Below are 20,445 nucleotides of genomic sequence, written 5' to 3'. Positions count from 1 at the left end.
CTTGATCTTGCTTGTCAAGGGGAATAAAAAAATAAAAGATAGCATACAGGCCAAATCTGTGATTGGTTTATCTCAGTCCTCAACTTTGCTCAAGTACCACTTAAGTGGTACATAAATACTGAAAAAAAATTTGTGTGTATACCATTGCAATACTAAAAAATTCCATGTAATTGGGCTATAAATGACTGCCATGTTATTATCCTACTTTCTGAAGAGAAATGAGGATTCTGGAATCTATTTGTGCTCCCCTCCCAAAGTTTCAAAATATGAAGACTGATTTTTGGGAGTGGGGGAGGGGAGGCATTTTATTCTCCAGATTTATGCATATCCCAGAAAGTATGCTCCTTTAGTTTTGGGTGAAAATTGTTTAACCCCCCATTTCCTGGATTCTTAGTATGGTAATCAGTTCATGATTAACTGAGCTAATATTTCTACTACTACTTATTTCTATAATGTTGTTAGACGTATACAGCCCCGTACTTTAAACATGAAAGAGACAATCCCTGCCCAATTTCTAATCTCAATTGCTTGCCGATTCACTTATGAGTAATAAGTACTCAAAACTCAACTTAGTATAACAGACTAGTATTTATGTACAAAAACTGACATGTCACTAGGCCAACGGTTGTAAGAGGAGATTGAAAGTTTCCAACTATGAAGCAAATCCAAAGTAATAATGGCTTGCAAATCTTTTTGGTTGGAGGAAAAGTGTGCCAGACATAACCAAAGACACAGTAACGTTTCAGATTTAAGTTATTAAAATGTTCCTCCAACCCAGGTGCAATTATAATCCAGCTCAATAGATGTTTAAAAATACAGTCATAAAAAAAAACAAAAGAGCACTTTAATTTTGCATTTAATTATAGTACTAGTCTGCTTAAGTAAAATTTTGAGAACCTTCTGTTATTATATCATTTGATTGCATATATACAAAAGTAATAACCACACAGAATGATATTCATAAAGTCCTAATATCAGAAAAAAAGTACTTCTGTTCTTCAATTTATGACTGCGGAAGAGACCTCAGTGTTTCTCAGGAAAATTCCAGTGAAACTATCTATGGCAATAATAATAGTTCCATAGAGAAATACATCCTTGGTCTCTTATAGCCCCGCTTCAAATTCACTATTTCCACTTTTATCACTTTTTCACTCTTAGTTTTTCAAAATGTTGTGAAGAAAGAAAGAGCACTTATCTTGATAGTTTCTTCTGATATTATAAAATCACCGCAGTATGCAGTTACAAATCCAGCGCGATAACAGGCTATCACACTTGGAAAAATCAACCTCCTTTCACACGGAGATATCCGTATTATTATTGCCATAGATAGTTTCACTGGAATTTTCCTGAGAAACACTGAGGTCTCTTCCGCAGTCATAAATTGAAGAACAGAAGTACTTTATTTCTGATATTAGGACTTTATGAATATCATTCTGTGTGGTTATTATCTTCAAAGATATTCAACTTGTATTGTGAGAACATATATACAAAACTGTCATGTATATAAGAAAAATTCCTTACAATTAATTATTGCTCCACCATCTGACATCATCAGTGCAAGGTCACATATTGCAATTTGTTTTATATGTATGTTTAAGTCTTTAACCAGATCTTATGAAATAAAGTGCAATAATGACCTTGCTCCTTTGCAACCTCCGGCAAGTAGGTGGCGGTGCGTTTTGATCCTTTTTCATTGATGAATTCTATTCTAATGCCATGTACACCCACCTGAAAGAAATCGGCAGCTTGATTAGCACAAAAGCAGCAAATGTACGGTATATACCTCAACAAATTCCCAATATATGAACATATACACTTTAAACATTCTCCATTTTCTAACATTTCAAATATTTTTGCACATAAAAAGGAACATTTTAGCCAAATTGAAGAGAAACTTAGATGCAAGCTAAAGTCATCCTTTATAGCATTATTTTTTCAATATTCAAATTCAAAGTTATCCTCCTAACAGCTTTAAAATCATCTTGTTTCAGACCAATAAAGCCAGACAATGTAATTATAGTGGTGGATAAGAGATGTAACCAAGACTATGGAAATATTATGAATTTATAGGCATACTGATTGCTCATTTACAAAGGATACAAGTTTTAATTTTATAGTTTCTTTAAAAAAAATTACTACTGTTAGTTTTTTTAATCATTACTTCAATTTGAGAACAAAGAACTGTCATGTGATATAAAGACTGAGTAGAACTGTGCTTGTTCAGCGATTCTCTAACTTGTCAAAAATGTTAAAAAACCATCCTCCCTCTTTTTTAAATCTCCCATCACATTTTCTGTCAATGTTAAACAAAATCTAGTGGATACAAATATCTCTAGATAGTTAAGTCTACATCATCACTTGCACTTTTTAACTGCTGTCATTGGAATGGTCTAAGAAACAGGCTTCTATATTTTCAAAAAGGAAAGCGTTCAGCTAGGGCTAGGCCAACTAAATACATGCCTAGGGCCCAAAGTCAAGAGAGGGCCCACAGATCTTCCACGTTTTCCGCCTGAGAATGGCAAACCATTTAAAAATTGTTTAAACCACCTTCCCAAAGCACAAGGGTCACTCAAAATGATGTATACGTTTTAATGATGGGAGGCCAGTGCTGGCAGAACATTTAGAATTAGCAAAACATAAATGCAGAAGGCTCTGGGGAGGAGGCAACAGTGAATATAGCTCTGATCCTGTATTCAACAATTATGGGAACAAGCTTTATGAACCAACTGAAGAACAATGTCCATGCTTGTTTTCTCTAAAGCAGATGCCCAAAGAGGGTAAGGGAAGTGATTTTAGATTTAGCTCGTACCTTTTTCTATTTTTTTTTTTTTGAAAATCATTTTTATTAAGGAGTCAACAAGGGAGACAAGCAAATACAATTGGAATACAGGCAGACAACGGCAGCCATAGTGATAACAAAAAACAGCAAAGGGCAACAAGCAAATAGTATACAGCCCAGAACCACAAAGCTGTGCTAGAGAAGAAAACCAGAGACAGCCTCTCTCCCATAGCGGCTCCCCACATTTTCAATGTTGTAGCATATCACCAGAGCAAGCCCTCCCCCTACCACACCCATAGGAAGAACAAACACTCCAGCCAACGCAACCCAGACAAACAAACATACACCCACCAGTTGCACATCCCATTCATTCACACCCGCCCCCCAAGCCCCCCCCCCCACTCCGGGAGACCAGAGGCAACCCCAGGAACACCTTCCATAAAGCCAAATAGGCCAACACCTCAGGATTAGCTGAGCGGGCGTGGTAGCACAATTCAAAACGGGCCAAGGCGCTCATCTGGGTGATCCAGTATGATAAAGGAACAGGATCCTCCTGAGTCCAATAATGTAAGATAGCTCTTCTGACCGTCAATAAAGTCAAATAAATAAAACGCCGCTGAGGCACCGTGAAGCCCTGCTCCTCCAACAAGGCCTGATCCCCAAGAAGTAAGGTTTTATAGTCCCAATCAATATCTCGTTGCAAAATCGTCGAAGCTGCGCAAAGGAAGAGTTCCAGATTGACAGTTCAGGACATTCCAAAAAAGAGTGCCTAAAGGCCCCCTAGCCCCCCAACATTTGATACACAAAGGGTCCTCCCACAGTCCCATGCGGGCCCCCTGTGCTCTAGTGATATATGCCCTATGTAGAATTTTAAATTGAGTCTCCTGCCAAGCCGCGGATTTCACAAAAGTATGTAGAGTATGAAACAGCTCCAGAAAGGACTCAGGACTGTATAGCTCGTACCTTTTTCAGTAGTATTTTAACATCAGTTACATTAACCCCACCCCCACCCCTTTACAAAGCTGCGTTAGGCTTTTTTATCACCAGCTGTGGCAATATTAGCTCTGACGTGCATAGAATTCCTATGAGCGTTGGAGCTAATACCGCCACGGGTGGCAATAAAAAAGCCTAACGCAGTTTGTAAAAGAAAAGGGGGGGTGGTGGTGGTGGGGGTAAGAGGTATTTGCCTGTCCCCAAAGGGCTTACAATCTAAAGCTACCTGAAAAAAATTAAAGACTGATTCTCTAACTAAAACTGAACCATAAGCAATGTAGCACTCATAATATAAAATTACATCTCTATTTGTATTCATTCTCCATGAATATACATGAGAGAGATAAGTCATACCAGGGAGGCAGTGCATGCAAAGCTATTTTCCGCACATCCATTGTGGCTAAACTGAAAATCTAACCTGCCTAGGACTCTTAAGGACTAGAACTGCCAACAGACATAAGAGAAACTCACATCTGAATTTTGCTTTCCCGCCCGTTATCAAAATCTTTTTCATATCAAGCAGCATTATGGGATAAGGATTTAGAACAATTGCTTTTGCTTACTGACACTTATGGGGAATTTAGGAGACATCTAGAAACATCTCTGTTTTCGAAGTATTTAGGCAGCTAATTCGTAAAAAATTTATTGTGCACTATTTTGATCATTTTAGTGTCTCTAATTATTAGCTTTTAACTTTTTTTAGTTCTATTCAACTTATTTTATTGTTTTTGTTTTTTAACTATTGTAAACCGCATAGAACTTTAGGCCTTGCGGTATATAAACTGACTAGTCTTTAAGCCCGTTACATTAACGGGTGCTAGAGACTCCTCTTCCTGTATAAAGGTTTTTGGTTTTTTTTTCATTTTAGGCTTCCTCCCCCCTCCCTTTTCCCTTCCCGTCCCACCTTTCGCTTTTTCAACCCCCTTGCATTTCCCTTTGCGCGGTCTCCCTTGTGATCATGCCCTACCGCAATATATTAGAAACGAAAAAGACGTCATAATTTTTAAAAAACTTTTAAAATCTTACCTATTTAAAGATGCTTTTAACATTTAATTTCCAGTGAGATTTTAAATCATGCTGTGGTTTAACTACCCCTACCCTCTTGTTTTTTCCACTTTCTACCATAAATTGAAAATTGTAACTTTTACTCTTTCCCTCCCGACTCATGTTTGTTTTATATGAAAATGTATTGTTAAATTCTTTGTTTCTTTTTACTATATTATATTTTGACTTTGTACACCGCTTAGTAATTCTAATAAGCGATTTATCAAATATATTAATAAACTTGGAAACTTGGATAAACTTCATCCGCTCCTTCTCCTGTGCGGGCCACTGGAGCAGAGAGGACGGGGTGGAGGGGGCTGCCAGCCAGGGCCGGCGGAGAGGAGCTAGGCAACTGGAGGAGTAGCAGCAGCCGCTGCCGATCGCAGCCTCCGTCCTGCCTTCGCCTACCTGGATTTGCTTTTTTTTCTTTTTTGTTTCTTACATTGCATCGGGAAGGGTCTGAAGCTCCGCCAGAGAGACAGACCGAGCCCCGACCGCACCCTGCAGCTGCCCGGTTCAGCCGATCCCGGGCTTCGGTGGTTATTGCGACCCCCCCCTCTCGGCCCCCTCCCCGGTACCTGAGCAGCAGCACTCCGGGATCTTTCTCTCGCTCTGCTTACTGCCCCTGGAGACGGTTACCGGGGAGACTGGAGCACCAGTAGCAGCAGCCCGGGCACCGGGAAATAGGGGGCGTTGCTCTGAGTTACTCCGCCCTCTGACCCACCCTCTCTCTCCCTCAGCAGGCCGCTTTGAAGAGCAGCGGCAGTGGGAGGGAGGAGTCCTTGGAACATGCGCTTCCAGCTAGCGCAGGCGCCGTGAGGTGTGACACAGAAGCACACCTCACGCCACCAGGAATCATGATCTTTGAAAAGCGCATGCGCGCTTAGCCTTTTATTATTATTGATTATTATTATTACCTCTTCTATAGAGGATCTAGAAGCCACATACCCTCTGCGTGGCCCATGAAACATACACAAGCTATTTGATTTTCAGAAAGGGTTTCTGGCCTCCAAGTAGTGGAACAAGACTCTACACACTAACTTGTGTACCTTTTGAAAGAGGTTGGAACCCTTTTTTTCAGCAAAGGTAGAAAGCAGACCATGATTCAAGGGAACAGTCACTACTTTAGACTCCATCAGGACAGTTATCTCATTCCTGTACCATGCAAAAAAAAAGATAGGCACGGATCTCTGCAAGAGAGGACCCCCAACACAGATTGTTCTGGCTGAACAAATGACAACCAGAAAAGCTGTCTTCAAGGTTAAATCTTTAAGAGAGGTGTAATTCAGAAGATGAAATGGAAAGCCAATTAAGGCAATGAGGACCAGATTAAGGCCCTATTGGGGAAGAACTAGCCAAAAGTGGGGACTACCTCTGCTTAGGTGGCTAAGGCCACCCTAAGGATCTTAAGAACATAAGAATAGCCTTACTGGATCAGACCAATGGTCCTTCTAGTCCAGTATCCCATCTTCACGGAGGCCAATCCAAGTCACAAGTACCTGGTAAAATCCCAAAAATAGTAGCAGCATTCCATGCCATCGATCCAGGGCAAGCAGTGGCTTCTCCCATGTCTGTCTCAATAGCAGTTTACGGACTTTTCCTCCAGGAACTTATTCAAACTTAAAAAAAAACAAAAAAACACAGCTACATTAACCGCTCTTACCACATCCTGTGGCAACACATTCAAGAGCTTAACTATTTTCCGAGTGAAAAAAAATTTCCTCCTATTAAGTTTTAAAAATATTACTCTAACTTCGAGTGTCTAAACTAAACTAAACCTTAGGTTTGTATACCGCGCCATCTCCACAAGCGTAGAGCTCGGCACGGTTTACAGAGTTAGGAGGAAAGGAACTACAATGAAGGGTTATAGGAGAGGAACTAAGAAGATAGAGAGGGACAAGGGTACCAGAGAGCGGGAGGAGAATAGATTTTTGAAAAGAGCCAAGTTTTCAAGTGTTTGCGGAAGGATTGGAAGGAGCATGAATTTCTGTGTCCATTAGTCTTTGTAAATCTAAATGCAGTAAAAAAAATAAATAAATTGGATCAGGTGTATCAAAATGGCAGATTGACTGCTGACGGAGTTGGACGCTAAGAGTTTGGGTTGGAATTAACTGCTACTAGTTTTGTTTTTCCAGATGCTGCACACAAAAAAAAAAGGGACTGTTTGGGCTGTACTTCATCTCCTCTCTAACTCACATTCGATCGCTTCGCCGTTGGATCCGTTCCACAAATGCCGAGCCAGAAGGATCCTACTGTCAAGTCTGGTGAGGGAGAAACAGGCTCTTCTTTGGGACATGTTTCTCTGTCCCCGCAAGCAACTTTAAACCCATCCTGTCCAGCACAAGTACGGGATCACGGAAGGCGCTACCAACGCATAAAATCGAGAGAAGACCCAAGGAATCTAATTCTGTTGCTGTGAGTGAAGGAGCTGTTGGATCTCCAACAGTTTCCTCAGCGGCTGCACTGGAAGGGATTTGGCAGGTGTTCTATAAATTGGAAGGTATGGTTGAAAAATCAGTGCAAGAGATATCACAGTTATCTGGGAAAATTGAAACAAATTGAAATTTTATCTAGTAAACTGGAGTTTGTGAAATCTGAATCTTTAGTTCAGTCCAGTCTGAAGTGAAAAACCTTAAAGAAATAGTGTTTGAGATTGTTAATGATAAGAATGTGATACATTGGAAAATGGAACAATTTGAAAACTAAAACAGAAGGTTAAACTTGAGACTATTGAATTTTCCCAAATCCATCCTTATTCCCCCCATTGCATTTCTTCAAAAAAATACCTAATAGAAATTTTGTCTATTCTGATTCATTCAGGCTATTCTGCCTATCAATAAGATATATTACTTATCAGTATGAGTGAATTATGTTGGACAGAATTTGAGTAGTGATTCAATCCAACATGTAAATCCATTGAAGGATGTTTCCCACATTTTGGAGACTTCACTTACAGAAGTGGCAGAAAGAGCAACTTTGATAGTTTCTTTGTATTTGAGCAAGACTTGAATGCTGTATTGAAATTATTTCCGAAACTCTCAAAAAAAGTTTTGTGGTCAAAAAATCCTGATGATGCTAAGGTGACACAGGATAGGAGAAATGAATTTCTTATGAGAGATGAAGTAAAAAAAATTGGGGGCACCTTTCTATTAACATACTCATGCAAATGTACAGTTTGCTACTTAGGAAACAAATATATGTTTTTCTTATCAGAGCAACCGAGATCTTTTTTGGACCTAAATAATCTCTCCAGAAATTGAAAGTTTGTGTATAATTGGAACACATTGGTCAATTGATAGCCTTTTCTTTTTTTATTTAATATATCCTTTGTACTCCCCCCCCCCTTGGCTAGATAAGCCCCTCGATTTGGTGGTCTAAAGAAGGCTTACTTAATTCTTAATATTGTTTAATTTCTTGGTAAAATATGATAGTCTGTATTTCTGGATCAAGTGTTATTACTTGTACCACTTTATTGTAAAATATTAAAAAAATAAAAATTGATCCACTTGTACCCATTCTACACCACTCAGGATTTTGTAGATTTCGATCATATCTCCCCCTCAGCTGTCTCTTTTCCAAGCTTTCTCTAGAAACAGGAGAGAGCTGCCATGTGAATTTTCAGTGAGTTGAGTGCTAAGCCCTGCTCTAGAACCTCCTGGAAGCCCAGAATGTAAGTCACTTGATTCATCCATGAGAAGAGCTCCCACTTGGCACATCACCTAAAAGCTTTCACACCTGGACATATGAAAAACATATGTATCTCTGTCCTATCAATCATTGTATTTTCCCCACCTTACCACATGTATGACATTGTATGTCTTAATCTGATAGTCTGCACTTGATACCCCATATTTATTTAAAATTATTATAATTTTGTATACTGGTTAGATATTTAATAAGCGGAATATTAATTTTAAATAAACTTGAAACTTGACATAAGCCAACAACATGGACTGCAGTCATACTTAGAGCAGTGTGGTTATCACCTGTGTTGAATAATCCTTTCCCAGATAGGTGGTGGTTTATAAGGGTCAATCTAAGCCAGAAAGGATCTGGGATCCTGCTTTAGGATTCCCCACTCCCATACACATAGAGACCTCTCTAGCAGGTAGAGCAGGTCCACACACCATAGCTTATAAGAACAGTATGAAGCCACCAGGATTGGGTAGTGTGACCATTCTTCATTAATACCCTGTCCATAAGTGGTCCAAGAGGAAAGACAAAAAGGGCTCCTGCCTGGGTCAGGGCTGAACAAAGCATCCCACTGAACCCAACTCCTTTCTTCAGCTAAAGAAGAGGTTTCATTTTGCTTCCAGGCCATTAGATCACAGCAAGGGTGTTTGCAGTGATCTATCACTAGTGTAAGCCCTCTGGAGCTCGGCTCCCATTTCCCTGGATCCAGGGCATTTTGACCCATGAAATCCACCTGACATTCTCAATCTCAACAATCTGGACTGACAGCGACAACTGCTGATCGTGTCACATAAATAGACCTCGCACTCCTTGGCTACTGGTATGAAATATATTTATTAGCAATAAATGAAAGTTAGCAAAAGACACTGAAATGCAGCACTCAGGGCAGATAAGGATAACATACAATGTAGCTGGCTTCTGTCTTAGGATTCATCTCTTCTCCTCCCCTCCTTCCTCTCTTATGCCAGCCAGCATAACATTTATACACTTTAGCTCAGTAGCCTAAGATACAGATTACATACTTGCTTTTTTATTGGCTATATGGTGTAAACACCTATCATGGAGCCATACTGAAACGTGACGTCACCTGGTGCCAAAACTGACCTTTCTATAGTTCCATGACAAATGCATTTCCAATACTAAGGCTAATAACTCCAGAGAGCAGGCCCCCACCTTCCTGAGTTACACTGTCCTTCGCTAGTACGTGTTGGACTGGACTGGTCTAGCAGGAAGAAAAGGAATAATAATTTAATATTTTGTGTCCTTAAATAATGCCCAAAATCACCAACTGGCCAGTTTGTCTGAAGATCAGTTGTTAACTTTTCCTTATATGCAATCTACTTATTAAGACATAGCTACTTTATAAAACATATCTACAAAACAGAGTAAAACCCTGAGTAAAACTCTTTCATTTTGAGAAGTAACGATGATACCCAACAGAGAAAAATGTATTTAGATTCCCAATGACATCCAGTGTAAAACAAGGGAAAAAGCATGATTAAACTTCAACTCAAGACAGGAAAACCTAGCAAATATTATTACGGTGTCAGGTCAAAAGCGCGCCGGGACAAAGGCACGCGCAGACAATTGAGCGCAGTGTGGAGGCGTGCGCCGCCGAAAATTACAGTTTTTACGGCTCCGACGGGGGGGGGGGCATGGGGGGGAACCCCCCACTTTACTTAATAGAGATCGTGCCACGTTGTGGGGGCGTTGTGGAGGGTTGTAACCCCCCACATTTTACTGAAAACTTCACTTTTTCCCTGTTTTTAGGGAAAAAGTAAAGTTTACAGTAAAATGTGGAGGGTTACAACCCCCCAAACCCCCCCACAACGCCGGCGCGATCTCTATTAAGTAAACTGAGGGGGCTCCCCAACAAAAACACCCGTCGGAGTCCCTAAAACTGTAATTTTCTTTGGCACGCGCCTCCGTCTTGCGCTCAGTTGTCGGCGCGCACCTTTGTCTTTAGCGGGGTTGTCTATGAACCATTATTACTCTGTCAATAAGCCTCACTTTCTTAGAACACAAAACCCTTATTTTCTTGTTAACTAGCCTGTTTAAGAACTATTTCTAGTTTATTTGATTCTATTTTAACACACCTATGCTGTCAAAGAGCCACACAGAGTGTCTTTGCTGAAAAAATCCTGTTATTTTATTCATAGCTATAAAAGGTTCACATACTTAAGATTGAATCAAATGATCCAAATGCAGAGCGAATTAAATGAGCTCTCTGGTCAAATTTCCTAGAAAGCAAAAAGGCATGGGAAACACTTTTGAGTTATTTTACTTCAGTCAGTTGGCAGAAGTGTCCAAAATTACCTTGTTCTGTGCCAAGTAAAACCATTTTTCTGCCTTGCAGGGTTCTTTCTGAGTATAGAGGCTATTTCTCTTTTGAGAGGCGAGGATGACAATTCTCTGGGTAAGTATATATGTTATTTTGATAATTTAGGGGATAAATACTAATTTATAGGTTCCTTTATATAGACAGTTTAGATCTTAAAAGAGCAAACTTTACTCAGCTAGTTTCCACATTATAAAATCCATTCATATAGTACAATAATAATAATAATAATAATAATAATTTATTTCTTATATACCGCCAAAGCCATAGAAGTTCGAGGCGGTTTACAGTGAAGAAGAGCTGGACAATCAGCGAAAGACTTATAGTCTTAATTTTTAGCCATTTATTCTAATTAGGACAACAGGAAGACTGTTTATTACATATCATTACTTGCTAAGAATCAAATAGTAGATAAACAATACAATATAATCTTAAGGATCTCTATACTAGTTTATTTAAAATCTATTAAGGCTCTAGGAAAGTTAATCAGCTCAAAAACAAGATGCAGACAGTATTCAGCAGCAAGAGGAGTGCTATATAGATTTTTGTACCGAGTGTCAAATGTATGATTATCTCCCACTTGGCGAGAAGTTATATGTGTGTGCTGGCTGCAAACAGCTCTTAGCTCTCAGAGAACGAGTCTGTTCCCTTGAGGCTAGAGTTGCAGTCTTGGAGGAGCTGAAGGAGATAGAGGAAATCTAGAAGGATGTTGTAGAGAAGTCCAACCTCCAGTTTGGCAGCCCCTGTGCTGCCTTGGAGGAGGGAGGTCTCCTGGTGAAGTTGGAAATAATCCTGTAGACAGGACCTGCCCACTAGGGGATGCAATATCCTTTCACACTGTGAATGTCTCTCTCCAGAGGCTTCAGCTCAGGAGGGAAGGGTTAGAACCACTGTTGTAATTGGTGATTAGATCATTAGGCATGTAGATAGCTGGATGACTAATGGACGTGAGGATCGCCTGGTCACTTGCCTGCCTGGCACAAAGATGGTGGACCTCACAGGTAACTCCAATCCTCATGGGAAACTCCAATCCTGGTACCTCTCAGTACAAATAAAACTAAACGAGTCTAAAACGAAACTACTTTGGCTCAGCCCAAAATTAAAGCAGCTGCTTACCCTCTTCTCACTGCCTTCTGGCGCCACACTGCAGCTTGAGTTCTCAAGCAAAGTTCTAGGCATCATTATCGACTCTTCTCTTTCATTCAATGACCATCTTAACTCCTTGGTAAAATCATGCTTTTTTAACCTCCACATGCTGAGGAAAGTGAGATCCTGCTTCTGCCAACAACATTTTACCATCCTTGTTCAATCTATCATCCTCTCAAGACTAGACTACTGTAATTCCATCTATCCAAGTCTAACTAAAAAAAGTCTTCAAAGACTTCAGCTAATTCAGAACACCGCGGCCAAGTTGGATCTTCGCAAAAAGCAAATTTGATCAGGTTTCCCCACTTCTGTCCAAACTTCACTGGCTTCCAGTAATTTCCAGGGTTCGTTTTAAATGTGCCTGCCTAACTTTTTAAGATCCTACACGGCATCCTCCCTCCCCTAATTCCACTATCTTGGAACTTCTCAAGTCCCGATACCACCAGGTCCACCCAAAAACTTAAACTATCCTTCCCCTCGCTAAAAGGTATCCTCTATGCGGGAAAATTGGGGAACTCGCTCTTCTTCAGAATCACAGGGCTTTGGAATAATCTTACTGCCCCACTACAGAATCTGGGCTCCTTCCAACTATTCCGAAAGCACCTGAAAACTAGGCTATTCACAAAAATGCAATGCTCTCTTACCCCCCATACTCATCCTCCAACCCCATTATGCTGTTCCTTCCAATATTAAGCTCTTGTAAACCGTGCCGAGCTCTATAATTATGGAGAGGATGCAGTATATAAACTTAAGGTTTAGTTTAGTTTAGTCACTTAGACAGGATTTTAGACAGTGTTGCGGAGGAGCAGGCTGTCTTGGTACATGCAGGTACCAATAATATAGTGAGAAGTGTTTTCTTTGTGTTTACAAGAAAAATCAATTAAGGATTTTTTAAACTTTTAAATATATGACCCTCTTTGAGACTCAATGGTGATATGTAGGAAATGGTTGAAGGAGTATTGCAGCCTGGATTTCCCCTGGATTTGAGTTTTTCCTGCTGCTTGTTTTTAGGTGCAAGAGAAGTGTGCTTTTTGCATTTAACTTGTGATTTATCTTTTTAGACTGCTGCTGAATTTTTGCACGAGTGAGAAGTGTATTCTTTGTGTTTACTGTAAATACTCTGGCTATGTAGTCTTTTAATTTTTTATCTTTTTTTGTTGTTCTTAAAGGGGCTTCTATCACTTATCAATTCACTTGTGTGTGTGTGTATGTATGTATGTATATATATATTAGATTGTTTGGTAAGCTGTTACATGAGAAACTTGTTTTTCCACTCTAGGCATGTGCTTAGTGCTTTTAGCACTTGAAATTTATAACTAAGCACTCCTTTGCAATTTATAACTTAGCTTGCATTTTCACCTGATCATCTTTTTTTTTTTTTTTAAGTTCAATCAGTTTTATTGAATTTTGTAAACAGTACAAAAACATAAAACAGATAACTACAAATATGCATTGCAGTAAAACAGACAGTGAACATTAAGACGTGCATGGAAATGATATTAAAGATAAATAAAGACCAAGATGTAATCATTATATTGTACTAAATACATAGTAACCACTCTGGCATCTATTAAAGAAAGTATTATGATTTACAATAAGTCAAAACAGGACTCCACATTTTGTTGTAGGTGTACTTAGAATTAGTCTTTTCCGCAGCTAACGACTCATATTTGGAAAAAAGACACACAGTATTCCACCAAGAATTACAATGCAACACAGAGAAGTTCTTCCAACTGGATAAAATGGTTTTGATTGCTATAAGAATCAAACATTTAAGCAATCTAGCTTCATATTTATCTGGTTGACAGTTTTTCAAAGCACTAGCACCATAAATGACAATAGCAAGTGACAAATCCTCACTCAAATGCAAAATCTTACTGATAATAGACCATACATCTGTCCAGAACGGCACCAATTGAGTACATGTATAGATCATGTGGTCTAGTGTACCTACAGCAGCCATGCAAGACCAACATTTATTAGAGATAGTAGGATCAATCTTAAAGAGTTTTGAAGGTGACCAATAGGCTCTGTGATATAAAAATAGTATAGTATGCCAAATGGCGGTTGATTTTAGGGCCTTAAATGATGTGAGCCAATTTTCAGTCCAATTAAACTGCTCTGTTGGAACTGAGATATCATGAGCCCATATGTCATATAACACCGTAGGTGGAGTATAGATATGTTTGTGTAATAATTTGTACCAGGCCGACGCCTGTCCAGTTGCAGAGTTAATAGTTGCAGCCCATTGCATTAAAGTAGGTAAATCAGTAGTTAGTTTAAACTTCTTAAGATAAGACGATAAGCAGTGTTTTAATTGAAGCCACTTGTAGTGATGGGTTTGTTCTAGATCATAAAACTTGACAAGTGTTGCAAAGTCCACACATTGAAGATCCACTAATAGTTGATCTATGGACCGTATGCCCTTCCTTCTCCATGACTTCCACTCTATATAGCGACCCTGAATCTGCAAACATGGATTACGCCATATAGGAGAACTAGTTGTGTTATTCCACTTTATGGGAGCAAGTTTGTCCAATTCACGCAAAGCAGTTATAGTAGAGGATAATATAATATTGTTACTTGATGTATCCTCTTTTTGAGCAAAGGGAAGGAATTTGAGTTTTTCTTCCGGTAATAATGCATTTTCTAATCTCAACCATGCAGGTTGCTGTGAGTTATTGGTATCATCAATCCATTTAGAGCCTTGTCTACATAAGAAGGCTAAATGATATTCGTATAAGCTAGGAAAGTTAACCCCTCCATTTTCTTTTGTGCATTTCAATTTCTTTAAAGCAATGCGAGGTGTTTTTGCTTTCCATAAGAACTTGACCAGTGCAGTTTCAAATTTCTTGTATGCTGTAGGAGGAAACAAAAACGGTATCATAGATAGTATATACGTAATTTTTGGTGCCAAAACCATTTTGATGGAATCTAGACGACCCCACCACGACAATTTCAAAGGTGACCATCTAGAGGTAGTGGTGATGATGATGTCCATTATATAGGAAATGTTAAAGTCCATAGTTTCATCCATTGAGACTCCGAAATAAATTCCCAAATATTTCAGTTTAGTAGGAGCATATTTCAATCCCAGAGACCTTACTTCTTCCCCACACGGCAGACCAGAAAGTGGCATAACTTCAGATTTGGTTGAATTAAGTTTGTAACCAGAGACCAAGGAGTATGCAGCTATAGTTTCCAACACAGCTGGTATAGAGTCCAGATGAGTATAAATTTGAATGTCATCTGCATAAGCAGTCAGTTTAAAATGTATGCCCGCTAGTTGAAATCCAGTGATAGAGATATTAGCTCTAATATCAATTAGTAAAGGTTCCAAAGCTAAATTAAACAATAAAGGTGACAGTGGACAACCCTGTCTTGTACCTCTCGATGGTTTGAAAGGCGCTGATAGAACATTATTAATGCGAAGTCTGGTAGATGGGTATGAGTACAAAACTTTAATCATTTGAAGAAAGGATTCCTGAAATCCAAACCATGTAAACACCTTAAATAAAAATGAACATTCCACCCTATCGAAAGCCTTTTCCGCATCCAAGGCTATTGTGACATATGGTAAAGGTGAACTTGATGTAAGCGATATGATATGTGAGAATAAGCGGGAGTTATCACTGGCTAGACGTCCTTTCAAAAACCCATTTTGATCATGATGAATTAATTTCGGCAAGACCAGCTGCAGTCTAGTAGCCAGGAGTTTTGCATAGAGCTTGGCATCAATATTTATCAGCGACAGAGGTCTGTAGTTGGAAACATATATAGGGTCTTTGTCGGGCTTTGGTAACACTATAATTAAAGCTTCCGTAAAAGATCCCATTGCCATACCTCGTTCTGCTAGATAATTCAAGTAGCCTAACAAAAATGGCAACAATATGTCTTGAAAGGCCATGTAGAACTTCACTGTTAAACCATCTGGCCCTGGTGCTTTATTTTTGGCCATGGAGTTTAGAGTCTCTTTGAGATGAGATAGGTCTAACGGCGAGGTTAATATTTCGTAATCACAGTCATCTAACTTAGGTCCAGTGAGATTATTGAGGTATATGTCTATATCCTGTGATGCCGGATCCTCAGATTTGTAAAGATCATTGTAAAAGGAATAAAATTGCTGACAAATTTCCTTGTCTGACATTACAAGTACATCAGTGGGTGTTTTAATGGCTGGAATAGATGTTTTTTCCATCTTCAATTTCAAATATTGTGCCAGTTGATGACCCGCTTTATTAGATGTAGCGTAATAATGTGATGCTTGAAGAAGGACCTCGGAAGCAGCAGCAGTACTCAAAATAAGGTTATATTCATATCGCTTTTTATTCAAAGCAATTTGAAGAGCGATGTTAGAAGAGTCAGTTATATATGCAGATTCCATAGATGAAATACAGGATTCCATCTCTTTTAGTTGTTTACGTCGTTCAGATTTTTTCCTAGCAGCAAATGAGATGATTATTCCTCTAATGAATGATTTAAATGCATCCCACGTGGTCTGCCAGCAGGTGTCTTCAACTTTATTATTGGTGAAATATTCATTGATATGTATATTGACATGTTCTTTGAATGAAGGATCAAAGAACATCGAGGAATTAAATCTCCAGATACCTGTAGTTGTCGGCATAGTAATATCCTTCAATACCAGTGTAATGGAAGAATGATCTGAGACAGTGATTGGTTGAATATCTGTCGTATCCACTTTGTGAAGTAAGGAATAACTTAACAAAAAGAAGAGAAGAAAGTATATGATTTATCATTTTGGTGTTGCAACCTCCAGGGATCTATTAATTTCAACTGATATAAGAGGTCTTGCAGGCAATACCAAGCTCTGGACTTCCTATATATGGACCTAGATTTCCTATCTTTATCCGGATTCAAAATCAAATTAAAATCACCTCCTATAAGTATTGGTTGGGAAGCGACAGTGCTGATGTCATTAGCCAAAGCTTCGAAATAGGCAGGACAATCCAAATTAGGAGCATAAATATTGTATGCGTGTATGACAAATTTCCCTATTCCAAGTGTGACACGTACCCATCTGCCCTCCATATCATGGGAGGAGGAAATTATGTTGATGTCAGGTCGTTTTCTTATTAGAGTAATAACACCATTCCTCCTGCCACTTGCGGGAGAAAACAAGGGAGCATACGCCCATTTTGGGGGCTATTTTTTGAGCCTCAGCGTCAGTAAGGTGTGTTTCTTGATAGAATACGAGATCAGGGTTGTGTAGTTCAGTGTAGCGGAGCAATTTCTGTCTTTTCACCTGATTGTGAAATCCTTTCACATTTAAGGAAAAGCATGTTAAAGACATTGAAATACATCAAAACAGTTATATCTTGAGTCAATACAAAATATTATAGATGACAGAGATTCAATAAACCATCTATTGATAGTATAATACCTGAAATAAAAGAATGAAGTAAGAACTGCACGACCAGAATCATCAGCAACTGCAATGACATATAAAACTGTAACTAACAGTGGTGAAAACACTATGGGTTAGTAAGCTGATAAGAGGGAAGCCAAAACAGCAGGCTCCGTCTGGTCAGGCAACATATGAAAACATTGACTTCATTATCATTAAGATAAAGTGGAAATTTGGTGGTAAAACATTAATCAGTAACTTGTGATCTGTGCACTGTAAATATACAGTGAGATATGTGAACAGACAGCACATTAATACCAATACTATTAAGTTTTATCAATAGCAGTGGGTTTTACTTGCTCAATAAAATCAGCGAGTTCAACAGGGTTAAGATAATCTTTGGTAGAGTTATTATAAGTAACTCTTAACCGAGCCGGGTATAACATACCAAACTTAGCACCAAGATTTTTCAGTTGAGGTCTGTATGAGAGCGGTTGCTTCCTCTTCTTCGCAGTTTCCTTGGCTAAATCTGGTACGAATAAGATTTTATTTCCTTCAAATGTAATAGGAGAGTGCAATTTAGCCTGTTGCATTATTTTTAGTACTTGTTGATGCCTCAGCAAGGTAACCAAAATAGGTCTGGGATATTTTTTGTGAAAGACATTTGGCTGAGGTAGTCTGAAGGCACAGTCAAAATCCAACTTGAGCTCGTCGTTCATCTGTAGGAGCTGAGGTAACAGCACAGCCAAGAAATCCACTAGGTCACAAGTCCTAGAAGTCGAAAGCTGGTCCGTCTTGCATGATTGTCAGCATTTTCCAGCGCTTGTTCCAGCGCTGCCACGCGGCTTTTTTGCTTGGTCAGCGATTTTATAGCCGATTCGGCTGCTGTTGTTCTAGCTTCTAGCAGCGTAGTTGAAGTTTGTAACGCTGCTAGCTCTTCTTTTAAGGCAACAAAATCTGTCTTCAGATCTCCAACATCTTGTTTAGTTTCTAATAGCAATTCTTTTATTGAGCGAAGTTCACTCAAGATGGCCGCCGTAGCCGCGGCAGCCGCGTCGTCGGGCTTGCTGGCATCTGCCTTAGTCGGCGTCGATGGTTCAGCGCTTTTGCGCTTATGGGGCTTGCCGGTTGACATTTAGGCACCCGTGGGAGTGAAACGCGCTTTGAAATATTTGATAATGAAGCCTAATCGATTGTTTATCGAGCCTGAGTGAACGGAGCTCACGCGGTCAGCTCCCTAGCTCATCGGGCTCGCTAGCGCCCCTCACCTGATCATCTTGTGCTCTTTAACACTTTTGCCCACCTGCACTTTGCTTACAATTGACACATTTGAATTATCTTTTCTTTATATATGGTTCCATTTTATATTTATGGATCTATGACCTCTCCTTTTCTACATATTCCAACAAGCTAAGACCTGTCGCTTCTATCTCTTCAGTATCACCAAAACCTCTCTGAGCACACTACCCAGACCCTTGTCCAAGCTCTTGTAACCTCACGCTTAATCTACTCCTAACTGGTATCTCTCAGTTTCGCTTCTCCCCCTTGAAATCTGTGCAAAACTCTGCTGCATGACTCATCTTCTACCAACCTCGCTACATTCATGTCACCCCTCTCCTTAAGTCACTTCACTGGCTCCCTATCTGCCAACGCATACAGTTCAAGATCTTATTGCTGATCTAAAAATGTGTTCATTCTGCTGCGTCTTATGAAGCAAAGGTAACTTTTTTAAACACCCCCCCACCCACCCCAGTGTACTTTTTAAAAATGACCCACTCGTTAGGAATATGCGGGCTGACTGCTGCCTGCCGCTGCAACTCAAAGAAGGTAAGAGAAGGGCCAACGTGCAGCGATTGCACGTCGCTGGTTCACAAGCCTTCTGATGACAGTTCTAACGTCGGGCGAAGGCTTGTGGGCCGGCGATGTGCAATTGCTGCACATTGGCCCTTCCCTTCTTTGAGTTGCAGTGCAGCGGCGGCGGACCGGGGCCAAAGGAGGAGGAATCGGCGGAGGGTAGGCAGGTTTCAGCACGCAGGGGGGGAGGAAGGTAGTTTCCGGCGCAGCAGGGAGGATGAACGACAAAGGCTGGAAGGCAGTGAGGGCAAGGAGGCATGAACTCGGGACATGGGAGGGAGAATGAAGGACAAGGCTAGAAGGCAGTGAGGGGGCATGAACTCGGGACATGGGAGGGAGGGAATAGAAAGGGACAATTCTTGAGCCTAAGTGAAGAAAGAAAGAAAGGAAGGAAGTAAGAAAGAAAGGAAGGGAGACTCATGAAATCACCAGACAAGAAAAGTAGGAAAAATGATTTTATTTTCAATTTAGTGATCAAAAAGTGTCGTCATTTATGTCTGCTGGGTGTATATGAAAAATGAAATGAACAGCCTGGCAGGGAAGGAGAGGCATGGTGCAGAGCCTGGTATATATTAGTACACAAATTGGTTCAGAATGTTTTTTTTCTGATTTTCCTACTCTAAATCTAGGGTGCGTCTTACGGAGCGAAAAATAAAGTACTTAGATCATGAGAAGTATCCTACAGGCAGTCAAGTTTATATTCATAAACTGGCCTGGAAAATGTTAATCATTTATATCAAAGGTGTTGGTTACTGTCTCATATTGTCCATTGCAAACCATGTTTTGGCTCAAAGTTTTTTCTTCACTCTTATTGGATGAAAAATATATGTTTAATGGTGATTTGTCAGCTAAATTAATGTCAATAAAGTCTATAAATGTCTGTAAACTGCTCTGATACCTATGGAGAACATATGAACATAACAGCAGCCTTACTGGGTCAGACCAATGGTCCATCAAGCCTAGTAGCCCGTTCTCATGGTGGCCAATCCAGGTCACTAGTACCAGCCAAAACCCAAGGAGTAGCAACATTTCAGAATCTCAGAGAGTATGCAAGATTACAGAACCCCAATGAGTAGCAACTTTCCATGCTACCGATCCAAGGCAAGCAGTGGCTTCCCTCATGTCTTTCTCAATAATAGACTATGGACTATGTCCAGAGAGGGTGGGGGACAGTTTTGATTTCATATCTACATAGAAACATAGAAATAGAGGGCAGATAAGGGCCACGGC

General features: G+C 39.8%; 1 protein-coding gene across 3 annotated transcripts in view; it reads right to left on the bottom strand.

Moving 5' to 3' along the window:
- The window catches only part of AMMECR1 (AMMECR nuclear protein 1), a 268,091-nt gene that overhangs the window by 53,330 nt on the left and 194,316 nt on the right, over positions 1 to 20,445 (bottom strand). For 2 of the 3 annotated variants that reach the window (XM_033946567.1, XM_033946568.1), the window contains exon 5: positions 1,638 to 1,728. In XM_033946567.1, coding sequence (XP_033802458.1) covers positions 1,638 to 1,728 — 91 coding nt within the window. Of the gene's footprint in view, positions 1 to 1,521; positions 1,729 to 20,445 lie in introns of all 3 variants that reach the window. The other variant, XR_004539635.1, reaches the window with a different exon arrangement.

Source organism: Geotrypetes seraphini, chromosome 5 (assembly GCF_902459505.1).
Source record: "Geotrypetes seraphini chromosome 5, aGeoSer1.1, whole genome shotgun sequence".
NCBI lineage: Eukaryota > Metazoa > Chordata > Amphibia > Gymnophiona > Dermophiidae > Geotrypetes > Geotrypetes seraphini.
The sequence above is the reverse complement of the archived record's forward strand: the minus strand, read 5'-3'. Positions and strand labels throughout refer to the sequence as shown.